A 13772-nucleotide genomic window follows, 5' to 3' on the forward strand; every position below is an offset into this window, starting at 1 on the left:
CACGTAGCATGTAGAATTTTCTCCCTTTGCATACTCCATTTTAGATCCGTTCCAGGCTGCTAGGATTGCCATACCACATCGCTGATGATCACCACCTCCATGCATTGAATTTTTGGCCTCTGTACGCCCCATTTTGGCCTCCACATATCATGTTTTCAGCCAGTTCCAGGTGACAGGGATCCCTGTGGCGTGTAACGGGTCTAAAATGGAGTGTGCAAAGGATGAAAATACAACACATAGAAGCCGAAAACAGCCAAAGGGTGAGGGCCAGTGGGTGGGCCGGGCTTCACATTCACTGTATATGATGCACAGTCATTTCCACCTGCTTATACTCCCAAAAATATGGTAATCGTTACATAAATATATAGAAAGCAGAAACGATTTTAAACAAATTATAGTCACAATGGAAAACACAATGTGTTTTCATACTATTAAGTTCATAAAAATACCGAACACTCAATATTGGTATTCAATACTGAGATATTTCTTATGTATTAAATAAGGTGAATCATTCTGAATGCTTCAAAAGCTCTCTATATTATCAGAAGATTTGTTATAGTAGAAGCATTAAAAAGTTACCTTTCATTATTACTTTTTGTTGACATTTCATTCAAAAGTTAAATACGATCAAATGTACTTGTTTACTTTCAATAGAAAAAAACTACAAAAAAATTATCAATTCTAAGGTTTTTCAATAACTACTTATGAAATACTTATCTTTCTTTAAAAATGAATTAATAATAAAGTGACAGATAGCTGCATGAACAAAACAGAAAATAATTTTCTTTCTATACAGAACTTAAAGGATTGGGTAATTGTTACAGACACTTGGCAACTGACTCGTAAGACAACTGTAATCCCCCAAGGGACTGGGGGAAATTTTTGCAAATTTCTGATAAACAAAGTCAATGGGGAATTCAGAGTCACTTGACAACATTAGTAAAGTGACAACTGCACTGATTCACTTACCAACTGTGTGCCAAGAAAGGTCACAAAATGAAGAAACACTTTCTCGCTTAGCAAAAGAAATTGTTGGGCTCAATTGTGCAGGAGTACTTGTATACAATAAAATAGATAACCTTATTTTTACACAGAAATCAAAGGATCTGTAGCTTTTATAGAATCGTTTAACATTTTCAATTTAATTAACAAGATATGTTAAGTTGTTACTCTTCAAAAGAAAACTCACCAAATCAATTTTCTCCATTTCAGAATTTAGGGTATTAGTAGGCAGAAGAACATCAGAATTTTGGTTGCATGAAATATATTCTGTAGGTTGAACTTTGGGTGCTGGAAAAGTAATTTCATGTATCTTGGACTCGGATGATAAACAGAGCTGATAGGAATAAGGAATAGTCCCTTCCTCATAATTGGGTGGGAATATAATGGCATTGCTTGAATGGGGAATGGGAGCAAAGCATGGAAGAAATTTCAGATTCCCCGACTGTCGGAGTTTCATCATAATAACTAGAGTTACAGTCAAGAGGAACAGAAAGGAGATCAAAGTTAAGGCCAGCACTAGATAGAACTGGAGCTCAGACTGTTGCTCTGAATCCATGGTTTGGTTATTTATTTCTGGCAGCGCCTCTTGGAAGTTTTCAGCAAAGATCAGATTGAGACTGACTGTAGCAGAGAGCGGGGGTTGCCCATTATCCTTCACCAAGACCACAAGCTTCTGTTTCAAAGCATCCCTTTCCAGAAACGTCCGCAGTGTCCTGATTTCACCCGTGTGGGCACCAATTGTGAAGAGTCCTGGCTCAGTAGCTTGAAGTAGATGATAAGACAGCCAGGCATTGTGCCCAGAGTCAGAATCCACAGCCACCACCTTTGTAACCAGGTATCCCATCTCTGCCGAGCGAGGCACCATCTCAAAGGAGGCTGAGCCTTCTGCTCCTGGAGAGGGATACAGAATTTGAGGGCTTTGATCATTTTGGTCCTGGATGAACAATCTCAATGTGGCATTGCTGCTGAGAGGCGGGGAGCCTCCATCTTCAGCCTTCACCTGTACTTCAAACTCCCTGAGTTGCTCATAGTCAAAAGACCTTTGAGAATAGAGGGTGCCACTTTCTGAGTTAATGGAGAGGTAAGATGGGAGAGGCAGTGCCTCTATTTTGCTAGTGAGGATGGAGTAGGTGATCCTAGCGTTGCCACCAAGATCCGGGTCTATAGCTTTGATGCTGAAGATGGAGGAGCTAGCAGGATTGTTTTCTGCCACATAAACAGTGTATAAGGATTTCTCAAAAGTAGGGGCATTATCATTGATATCTGAAATTTCCAGTGAGATGGTTTTCTGAGTAGAAAGAGGGGGCATACCTTTGTCTGTGGCTGTGATTGTAAGATTGTATGCTGGGGTGCTTTCTCTATCTAAGGGACCATCTGTTAGCAGCTTATAGTAGCTATTAGCTGCTGATACTATTCTGAATGGGGAAGCATTCTGTAAATGGCAGTCGACCTCCCCATTATCCCCCGAATCTTTATCCTTTATATTGATAAGGGCAACTAATGTTCCTAATGGAGAGTTTTCAGGAATTTCTCTGGATGAGGAAGCAAGAATCACTTCTGGGGCATTGTCATTCACATCTACCAGATTTACTTCAATATTACAATGAGCCACTAAGCCACCTCCATCTCTTGCTTTTAACCCTATGACATATTTCTCCATTTCCTCGAAGTCAAGCTCTTCTTTAATTGTGATAAGACCATTTTCTGGATGTACATCAAATTTTTGATGAGCGTTATCAGCAATATTGCTAAAGAAATAGTTGATCTGGCCATTGGAACCATCGTCTTTGTCTGTAGCTTTGACTTGTATTACAGTAGATCCCTTTGACACATTCTCTTTGAGGCTGATTTTGTACACTTTTTGACTGAAGACAGGTGGGTTGTCATTAGCATCTATGACTGTAATCAGTATTTTGGCTGTTCCAGTTTTTGCAGGGTTTCCTCCATCAAGAGCAGTAAGGGTTAAACTAACAGTACTTTCACTTTCATGATCCAATTGTTTTTCCAGTACTAATTCTGCATAGTTGTTTAAAGAATCCTGCTTGCTAATTACTAAAGTAAAATACTTATTAATGCTTAGATTATATTCCTGGACAGAATATATCCCAATATCAGGATCTTCTGCTTGTTCAAGTGGAAATGTAGCTCCTGGTAAAGTGAATTCAATTATCTCTAGCTTGATATCACCATTTAAGAAATGTGGTGCATTGTCATTAATATCCTGGATCTCTACTGTTATGTAAAATATGTCCATGGGGTTTGTACTCACCACTTCAAAACTGATGGGGCAGAGTGCAGTTTCCCCACAGATTTCCTCTCTGTCAATCCTGTCTTTTACATACAGATTCCCATTTTCAGCATTAATGGAGAAGTATTGTTTTCTGCCTACTGAAAGGATATGCAGGTTGCGATTTCCCACTTCTGCAATACTCAGTTTCAGATCCTTGGCAAGATTCCCCACAACGGAACCCTTTCCCATTTCCTCTGGAATTGAATAGCGAAGGTGCTCTGAGACGGTCTGGCAGACGAAAGACAATAAGAAGAGGAGACGTACTTGCCTGTTTACAGATCTGCTCTTAGCTTTGCTCCTTCCGTCCATCTCACCTGCGGTGAAAAGTGCTTTGTGCAATCCAGTAAGCTGAGGAGTTTAAATTCCCATTAGAAAGAAAGCATCAAGAGGTTCCTGGGATTCTCCTGAGTTTTATCCACACTGCAGTGGTTTTCTTTTCTCTGCCATGGTCGGTGAGTGTCCCTCAATCCTGCTCTTTGACTGCTCTGCATTCGGTGACTGGATAGTCAGAAGGCAGGAAGCCCCATTAGATTTCCAGCTCCTTTCTGGGAACTATGTTGGCCAACAGCGGCACTCTGAGTCTTAGATGCAGAACTGCAAGAAGCATCTTAAATACATTCAGATTTTCCCCATTTTGATTATTTTGATTGTGATGGACAGCTGAATCTGTAGCGCTTATAGTAAATAATGTGTGTTTACATGGTTTTTTCTGTACTTTTATCAGTAAAACAAGCAATATTTCATCTCTGTACCTAGATAGCCTTACTTCATTTCCACAGCATTCCTATCTCCAGTGATCCTTCTTTCCTGATAATCAATGTGCCATAAAAGGAAAATGTATGCAAGTTTCTGACTGCTACTTAGCATTTCATTGGATTATATTCATATAACTGAATCACAATATTGGTGGTGCCTGATTATACTGACTTTTCATGAAGAAAAGAAAGATTGTTGTGAAATTACAATGTAATCTATTGAATACCATTTTGCATCTAAAATAACCTGAGGAAGAACACCAATGCCAGTGTCTAGAAGTGCTGTCCTTGTTATATTGCCTGTGGTGAATTCACACATTATATGTTAGGGTATTTGGCTCAATTAGTAATTTTATAGTACACAGAAATTTGTAGCTGAAAGATCTTGATGGTGTTCTAATATATTTCATGACTGGTTCAGTGAAATTAAAACTTTGAATTTAGAAATATATATGCATGATACTACAATTCTATTAATAAATATATATGCCCTGGTGAATGATTTTTAATAAACTTTTTCAAGGTGTTCATTTGAACTCTCTAAAGGCTTAGCACTGTGATGTAGGACAGAATTCCTCCAAACAAGCTGCTATGCACACATTCAATGGGGAAAAATGGAAATTATATAATTTAAATATAGGATAATGAAAGATAAAGATTTTCTTCAGCTTTGAAACCTGTTTTCATCATTTGGCATTCTACCATATTTAGTTGTGTTGCCAATGCTTCGAACAAGTCTTAGGAAAGTTGGTTAGGTAATTTTAAATTTTAAACCTAATCCTTAGATTTTTTGTTCTCACTTTATAAAGATGTAGAAGAAATGAAGTAATATTCACTTCTTGTCATTAAATTACACCTTATTTACTTAAAATGGAATATTATAAGGAACAGGAGTGATTTAGATCTTGCCAAAGGTTATTGTTGAGTGGTCATCTAAAGCAGTGTTTCTCGACCTCTGTAGCTGTAAGATGTGTAGGTGTCATAATTCCCGGGTCAGCATGCTGGGAGTTGAAATCCATACATCTAAAAGTTGCTGAGATTGGGAAACACTGCTTTAAAATGATAGAGTTTTTCTTGGAACTAATCATATTCTTATTTGTGGCCCATCAATAATGTCTGGAAGGAAAGAATGGAAGATTTCATCCTCTTCTTACTCTCAACCTGCTGCTGTGCAATCTTTGCCTGCTCCATGTTAAAAGTAGTGTTTTCTGGCTTTGGCAGCTGAAGTCCTGCAATCCAATTTGTCTATTGGTGTTTAAATTTTGCTTTGAAGACCCCTTTATTTCAAATGGCTACTGCATGCAGTGACAGGAATATTTCGTCAACTGGGTTACAATAGTATGCTGCCAGTCCTAGACTGCATCAAGGAAGGAATAGTATCAAGATCAAGTGAACCATTAGTATTACTTTACACTGCAATGGTAAGACCATACTTGGAATACTGCACCTACTTCTGGTCACCACTATACAAATATATATTCTCATATATATAATATATATATTCTTATTTTCCAAAGCACTAGAGGGCAGGACAAGAAGTAATGGATGGAAAATATAACATCTGTGTCTCTCTCTCTGAGAGATTAAAGAAAAGTGGACTGCAGACATTATTCTGAGAGGTCTTATAATAACTTCCTGCAACCGCACTGAGCATCACACCTGGATAGTTCCAAAACAAAGGCATTGTGTATGGTCTCTTAAGTGTGGCATGTATCGTAGCAAACATGGATGAATTATTCAACCAATCATTGAGAGTGACTAGATTCAAAAGAAGATTAAATGAGAAATAATATGATTGCTTCTTTTCTCCAAACATGGACTCTGTGCAGAGAAGTGGTGAAACAGTTTAGGAAAAGTTGAGATGCACAACAATCCAACCTTCTCAGTCTGACCATTTGGCACATTTTGGGCGGGTAGCTAATGTGCCCCTGTTTTTTTTAAAAAAAACCCAGCCATAAATGATAAACGTAATGAATTGTATCCATTTTTAACCACATTCCTGGCAGATTGTGAAGGTTCAATTTCTTAGTTGACAAAAGCTCTAATTAGTAGATTCCTGGAGAGAGCTCTAATTAGTAGATTCCTGAAGAAACTGCAACGACATCTCCAACTTTTCACCAGAATCAAGTTAGAAGCCTAGATGTCTTTCTTGGAGGGTGTTCGGGGTTCTCCGAGACACCTGATCCTTGTCCCAATATCCCAATGTGATTTTGATATCATGGAATGCCTCTGTAGGCATTCTAATGTGTGCAGATTCCAGATTCTCTGTTTCTCTTTTGCCCTTCTTGAAAAGGTCCAGTCTAAATTTCTAAGGGTTGTATTAATGCAGTTCTAAAGGAGGCAGGGCTGTTCAATATCGAAACTAGTGCATGGATCTCCATTATAACACATTGGCTGAAACTACTGTTCTTCTTGACAGGAATGAGCCCTTTCCTTATCAATATGGATGAGAACCATTTTATTAAAACACCAGCATCTCACCTCTCCAAGAAGGAATTCCTAATGATGGGCTATAAATATGCACTTAGTGCATTTAAACAAAATATTAAAGATCAGGAAGTTCAATAGGACAGGAAGAATGTTTACACAAGAATGTTTTCATGAACAGACAGGGCCCACTTCCCAAAGCAGCTGAATATTTATATTACGGTATATAACTGTCTCTAAATTTTGGAGGGCATTAACTATAGCATGCTGTAAATGTTCTGCTCAGAGCAATTCTGGAGGGCCAATAGAAAAAAGTTCCATATGATCTGTGTCTCTATGGAAAAGGGGCCATTGAAAGTGCAGCCAATATCCTATTGCATTGTCCTCTCTACAGCGATCCACGGACTCTTACCTGATTAAATATTCCAGGAAACTCTGATTATTTTTATATAAAAGTTTATTGTTGGAGCAGTATGATTCAGTTTCTCTGAATTTAGCTAAGTTTTGTTGCAATGTCTATAAAAATTAGGGAGACTTTGGTCACCCATTGATTTCTCCATCAATTGTAATATATTACTGTGCCTTGTTCTGTTCTGTTTTGTTTTATTTTAATGTTTAATTTTTTTTGTGCTGGTCCATAATTGTAATAAAGATTGAATTAGATTGAATAATGTCTGCAGAGTTTTTATTACATGGAAAACGTCCAAGAACTCTGCTTATGTTAATGAGGACTTTATTTTAAAGTTACCAAGATGTGTTTTTTGAGATCTGCATGTTTGCCCAAGTCATTGCCGAATCATTTCATACAAATTAATCTAAATTGTTTTTACAGTAGTGCTGTATTTGGTATGTAAAAGCTTCTAAACTATACTTTTCTGTCCTTTCTTCTGTATGAAATTTACATTTCCAGCCTTTGAAATTCATACAATGGCTTTATTGTTTAACTGAATTCTATTTATATCAAGCAGCTGTAGTTAGGTTTTGTCACAAAGATTTTTTCACTGATATTTTTTTTCATGTATCTCAAAACTATGTTTTATATTTTACATGTGGAAATCTACAACTGCAATAGGCAAAAATCACTATATAGTTGCAGATGTTATAAATGCAACTCATGTTTTGTCCCTCTTTGTGAGTACCTAAGGTTGGGATGGATTCTCCCATTTTCATGCACGTGCTAATAAGAGAGTGATGAAGTGACACAGGTTCTTCTTTTCTTATAATCTGCTGCTTAAGTGTAGTGAATAATGAGGAAGTGTCATTTACTGACTTAGACTTGTGAACCTATGTCACATCATCACTCTCTTATTAGCACTATAAAAAAGAGTTCCGAATTGTAAACTGCTTTGACAGATTTATCAGAAAGTGTGGAATATGTTAGGAAAAAAGGAGAACAGCTAAGAAAAAGCCCAAGTTGTTTTTCATTATCATATATCACTTGAAAATCAGCATGCCTCCCTGGAGCCATCTTTGAGCATTTTCAGGGTTGCCACAGCAAGGCCTGCAGGAGCTGTGGGAAAGGAAGGGTGGGGAGAGTAGAGATAGCTGAGGGGGATATGAAGCCAAAATAACATTCTTTCTTCTGGTAGCCAAGGACACTCAAGATGGATGTGTGTAATGTAGGGGAGAACTTTGGACTTTGAATTGGTTGGGAAAACCGGGGGGGGGGGGGGATTTCATATTCGGGTTTTCACCAGCTGTGCTAATATGATATGCCTAATAAATCTATACTTTGAGAAACTCTGCCTTGGAGTTTTGATTTCCTATGGGTTATTACTTGGAACCCTGACAGCATGTACACTTGATATGGCATTTTTGAATTGTTTTTATGCCTCCTAATTTGTAACAAAATTTCTTCTGTGCTTGGTTGATTAGATTACTCTGTAACTCAAATATAATTAGCGTACTATTCAGAGTATAAGATGCTCTGGAGTATAAGACACACATTAGTTTTTGTGTAGGAAAACAAGAAAAAAAATTCTGCCTCTGCCTGCCAGCATCCATCGGTATTCATCTAGCTAGCGTCCTTGCAGCAGATAGCAAATAGCCTGGTTAGCTTCAGCAGGTTATCACAGCCTGATTCAGCTTGAGCAGCTGATTGGTGGTTGGATCGGGCTCCCAGAATACCACTAATCAACTGTTCCAAGTTGTGGGGATCGCCACAGCCCATCACTGCCTCTGCATGTTATGTTTTTGACCTCCATGTGTCACATTTTTGGTCGCCGCACGTAGCATTTTCTGCCTTTGCGTACTCTATTTTAGATCCGTTCCAGGCTGCTAGGATTGCCATACCACATCGCTGATGATCGCCACCACCATGCATCGCATCTTCTGCTCCTGTAAATCACATTTTTGGCCTCTGCGCGTAACATTTTCGGTCTCTGTATGCCCCATTTTCGCCTCCACATGTCAGTCAGTTCCAGGCGACAGGGATCCCTGTGGTGTGGAACGGGTCTAAAATGGAGTGTGCAAAGGCTGAAAACGCGACACATAGAGGCCGAAAACAGCCAAAGGGTGAGGGCCAGTGGGTGGGCTGGGCTTTGACAACATTCGCTGTATATGATGCACAGTCATTTCCACCCGCTTATACTCCCAAAAATAGGGTAATCGTTACATAAATATATAGAAAGCAGAAACGATTTTAAACAAATTATAGTCACAATGGAAAACACAATGTGTTTTCATACTATTAAGTTCATAAAAATACCGAACACTCAATATTGGTATTCATTACTGAGATATTTCATATGTACTAAATAAGGTGAATCATTCTGAATGCTTCAAATGCTCTCTATATTATCAGAAGATTTGCTATAGTAGAAGCATTAAAAAGTTACCTTTCATTATTACTTATTGTTGACATTTCATTCAAAAGTTAAATATGATCAAATGTACTTGTTTACTTTCAATAGAAAAAAACTACAAAAACCCATCAATTCTAAGGTTTTTCAATAACTACTTATGAAATACCTATCTTTCTTTAAAAATGAATTAATAATAAAGTGACAGATAGCTGCAGGAACAAAACAGAAAATAATATTCTTTCTATACAGAACTTAAAGGATTGGGTAATTGTTACAAACTCTTGGCAACTGACTCATAAGACAACTGTAATCCCTCAAGGCACTGTGATAATCTTTTGCAAATTTCTGATAAACAAAGTCAATGGGGAATTCAGAGTCACTTGACAACATTAGTAAGGTGACAACTGCAGTGATTCACTTACCAACTGTGTGCCAAGAAAGGTCACAAAATGCAGAAAAATTCACAAAACACTTTCTCGCTTAGCAAAAGAAATTGCTGGGCTCAGTGGTGAAGGAGTACTTGTATACAATAAAATAGATAACCTTATTTTTACACAGAAATCAAAGGATCTGGTAGCATTTATAGAATCTTTTAACATTTTCAATTTCATTAACAAGATATGTTAAGTTGCTACTCTTCAAAAGAAAACTCACCAAATCAATTTTCTCCATTTCAGAATTTAGGGCATTAGTAGGCAGAAGAACATCAGAATTTTGGTTGCATGAAATATATTCTGCAGGTTGAACTTTGGGTGCTGGAAAAGTAATTTCATGTATCTTGGACTCGGATGATAAACAGAGCTGATAGGAATAAGGAATAGTCCCTTCCTCATAATTGGGTGGGAATATAATGGCATTGCTTGAATGGGGAATGGGAGCAAAGCATGGAAGAAATGTCAGATTCCCCGACTGTCGGAGTTTCATCATAATAACTAGAATTACAGTCAAGAGGAACAGAAAGGAGATCAAAGTTAAGGCCAGCACTAGATAGAACTGGAGCTCAGATTGTTGCTCTGAATCCATGGTTTGGTTATTTATTTCTGGCAGCGCCTCTTGGAAGTTTTCAGCAAAGATCAGATTGAGACTGACTGTAGCAGAGAGCGGGGGTTGCCCATTATCCTTCACCAAGACCACTAGCTTCTGTTTCAGAGCATCCCTTTCCAGAAACGTCCGCAGTGTCCTGATTTCACCCGTGTGGCCACCAATTGTGAAGAGTCCTGGCTCAGTAGCTTGCAGTAGATGATAAGACAGCCAGGCATTGTGCCCAGAGTCAGAGTCCACAGCCACCACCTTTGTAACTAGGTACCCCATCTCTGCCGAGCGAGGCACCATCTCAAAGGAGGCTGAGCCCTCTGCTCCTGGAGAGGGATACAGAATTTGAGGGTTTTGGTCATTTTGGTCCTGGATGAACAATCTCAATGTGGCATTGCTGCTGAGAGGCGGGGAGCCTCCATCTTCAGCCTTCACCTGTACCTCAAACTCCCTGAGTTGCTCATAGTCAAAAGACCTTTGAGAATAGAGGGTGCCACTTTCTGAGTTAATGGAGAGGTAAGATGGGAGAGGTAGTGCCTCTATTTTGCTAGTGAGGATGGAGTAGGTGATCCTAGCGTTGACACCAAGATCGGGGTCCACAGCTTTGATGCTGAAGATGGAGGCGCTAGCAGGATTGTTCTCTGCCACATAAACAGTGTATAAGGATTTTTCAAAGGTAGGGGCATTATCATTGATATCTGAAATCTCCAGTGAGATGGTTTTCTGTGTAGAAAGAGGGGGCGTACCTTTGTCTGTGGCTGTGATTGTAAGATTGTATGCTGGGGTGCTTTCTCTATCTAAGGGACCATCTGTTAGTAGCTTATAGTAGTTATTAGCTGCTGATACTATTCTGAATGGGGAAGCATTCTGTAAATGGCAGTTGACCTCCCCATTATCCCCCGAATCTTTATCCTTTATATTGATAAGGGCAACTAATGTTCCTAATGGAGAGTTTTCAGGAATTTCTCTGGATGAGGAAGCGAGAATCACTTCTGGGGCATTGTCATTCACGTCTACCAGATTTACTTCAATGTTACAATGAGCCACTAAGCCACCTCCATCTCTTGCTTTTATCCCTATAATATATTTCTCTATTTCCTCAAAGTCAAGCTCTTCTTGAATTGTGATAAGACCATTTTCTGGATGTAAATCAAATTTTTGATGAGCATTATCAGCAATATTGCTAAAGAAATAGTTGATCTGGCCATTGGAACCATCATCTTTGTCTGTAGCTTTGACTTGTATTACAGTAGATCCCTTTGACACATTCTCTCTGAGGCTGACTTTGTACAATTTTTGACTGAAGACAGGTGGGTTGTCATTAGCATCTATGACTGTAATTTGTATTTTGGCTGTTCCAGTTTTTGCAGGGTTTCCTCCATCAAGAGCAGTAAGGGTTAAACTAACAGTACTTTCACTTTCACGATCCAATTGTTTTTCCAGTACTAATTCTGCATTCTTGTTTAAAGAGTCCTGCTTACTAATTACTAAAGTAAAATACTTATTAATGCTTAGATTATATTCCTGGACAGAATATATCCCAATATCAGGATCTTCTGCTTGTTCAAGTGGAAATGTAGCTCCTGGTAAAGTGGATTCACTTATCTCTAGCTTGATATCACCATTTAAGAAATGTGGTGGATTGTCATTAATATCCTGGATCTCTACTGTTATGTAAAATATTTCCATGGGGTTTGCACTCACCATTTCAAAACTGATGGAGCAGAGTGCAGTTTCCCCACAGATTTCCTCTCTGTCAATCCTGTCTTTTACATACAGATTCCCATTTTCAGCATTAATGGAGAAGTACTGCTTTTTGCCTAAAGAAAGGATATGCAGGTTGCGATTTCCCACTTCTGCAATACTCAGTTTCAGATCCTTGGCAAGATTCCCCACAACGGAACCCTTTCCCATTTCCTCTGGAATTGAATAGCGAAGATGCTCTGAGACAGTCTGGCAGACGAAAGACAATAAGAAGAGGAGACGTACTTGCCTGTTTACAGATCTGCTCTTAGGTTTGCTCCTGCCGTCCATCTCACCTGCGGGGAAAAGTGCTTTGTGCAATCCAGTAAGCTGAGGAGTTTAAATTCCCATTAGAAAGAAAGCATCAAGAGGTTCCTGGGATTCTCCTGAGTTTTATCCACACTGCAGTGGTTTTCGTTTCTCTGCCATGGTCGGTGAGTGTCCCTCAATCCTGCTCTTTGACTGCTCTGCACTGGTGACTGGATAGTCAGAAGGCAGGAAGCCCCATTAGATTTCCAGCTCCTTTCTGTGAACTATGTTGGCCAACAGCGGCGCTCTGAGTCTTAGATGCAGAACTGCAAGAAGTATCTTAAATACATTCAGATTTTCCCCATTTTGATTATTTTGATTGTGATGGACAGCTGAGTCTGTAGCGCTTATCGTATATAATGTGTGTTTACATGGTTTTTTGTGTACTTTTATCAATAGAACAAGCAATATTTCATCTCTGTACCTAGATAGCCACACTTCATTTCTACAGCATTCCTATCTCCAGTGATCGTTTCTTTCCTGATAATCAATGTGCCATAAAAGCAAAATGTATGCAAGTTTCTGAGTGCTCCTGAGCATTTCATTGGATTAAATTCATATAACTGAATCACAATATTGGTGGTGCCTGATTATACTGACTTTTCATGAAGAAAAGAAAGATTGTTGTGAAATTACAATGTAATCTATTAAATACCATTTTGCATCTAAAGTAAACTGAGGAAGAACACCAATGCCAGTGTCTAGAAGTGCTGTCCTTGTTATATTGCCTGTGGTGAGTTCACACATTATATGTTAGGGTATTTGGCTCAATTAGTAATTGTATAGTACACAGAAATTTGTAGCTGAAAGATCTTGATGGTGTTCTAATATGTTTCATGACTGGTTCAGTGAAATTAAAACTTTGAATTTAGAAATATATATGCATGATACTACAATTCTATTAATAAATATATATGTCCTGGTGAATGATTTTTAATAAACTTTTTCAAGGTGTTCATTTGAACTCTCTAAAGGCTTGGCACTGTGATGTAGGATAGAATTCCTCCAAATAAGCTGCTATGCACACATTCAATGGGGAAAAATGGAAATTATATCCTTTAAATATAGGATAATGAAATATAAAGATTTTCTTCAGCTTTGAACCCTGTTTTCATCATCTAGCATATTTAGTTGTGTTGCCAATGCTTCGAACAAGTCTTAGGAAAGTTGGCTAGATAATTTTAAATTACTTTTTAAACCTAATCCTTAGATTTTTTGTTCCCACTTTATAAAGATGTAGAAGAAATGAAGTAATATTCACTTCTTGTCATTAAATTAAACCTTATTTATTTAAAACGGAATATGATAAGGAACAGGAGTGATTTAGATCTTGCCAAAGGTTATTGTTGAGTGTTCATCTAAAGCAGTGTTTCTCGACCTCTGTAGCTGTAAGATGTGTAGGTGTCATAA

At 38.3% G+C, this 13772-nt stretch overlaps 1 protein-coding gene across 1 annotated transcript; it reads right to left on the minus strand.

Annotated features, from left to right (window-relative positions):
- Window positions 1-1141: 1141 nt before the first annotated feature.
- Window positions 1142-12464, minus strand: LOC116510747 (protocadherin Fat 2-like). The gene is made up of 2 exons (XM_032220396.1): window positions 9876-12464; window positions 1142-3640 (listed from the first exon to the last, which is right to left on the minus strand). The coding sequence occupies exons 1-2, from the start codon at window positions 12342-12344 to the stop codon at window positions 1142-1144; spliced, it is 4968 nt and encodes a 1655-aa protein (XP_032076287.1). The 5' UTR covers window positions 12345-12464.
- Window positions 12465-13772: the final 1308 nt, after the last annotated feature.

The sequence above is a fragment of the Thamnophis elegans genome, chromosome 6 (assembly GCF_009769535.1).
Source record: "Thamnophis elegans isolate rThaEle1 chromosome 6, rThaEle1.pri, whole genome shotgun sequence".
NCBI classification, from domain to species: Eukaryota; Metazoa; Chordata; class Lepidosauria; order Squamata; family Colubridae; genus Thamnophis; species Thamnophis elegans.

Coding starts and splice junctions, on each gene's coding strand:
- LOC116510747 (XM_032220396.1), bottom strand. CDS start 12,344: ATGGACGGCAGGAGCAAACCTAAGAGCAGATCTGTAAACAGGCAAGTA. Junction 3,641..9,875: donor TTGTTAATGAAATTGAAAAT/GTTAAAAGATTC, acceptor TAAACTCCTCAG/CTTACTGGATTGCACAAAGC.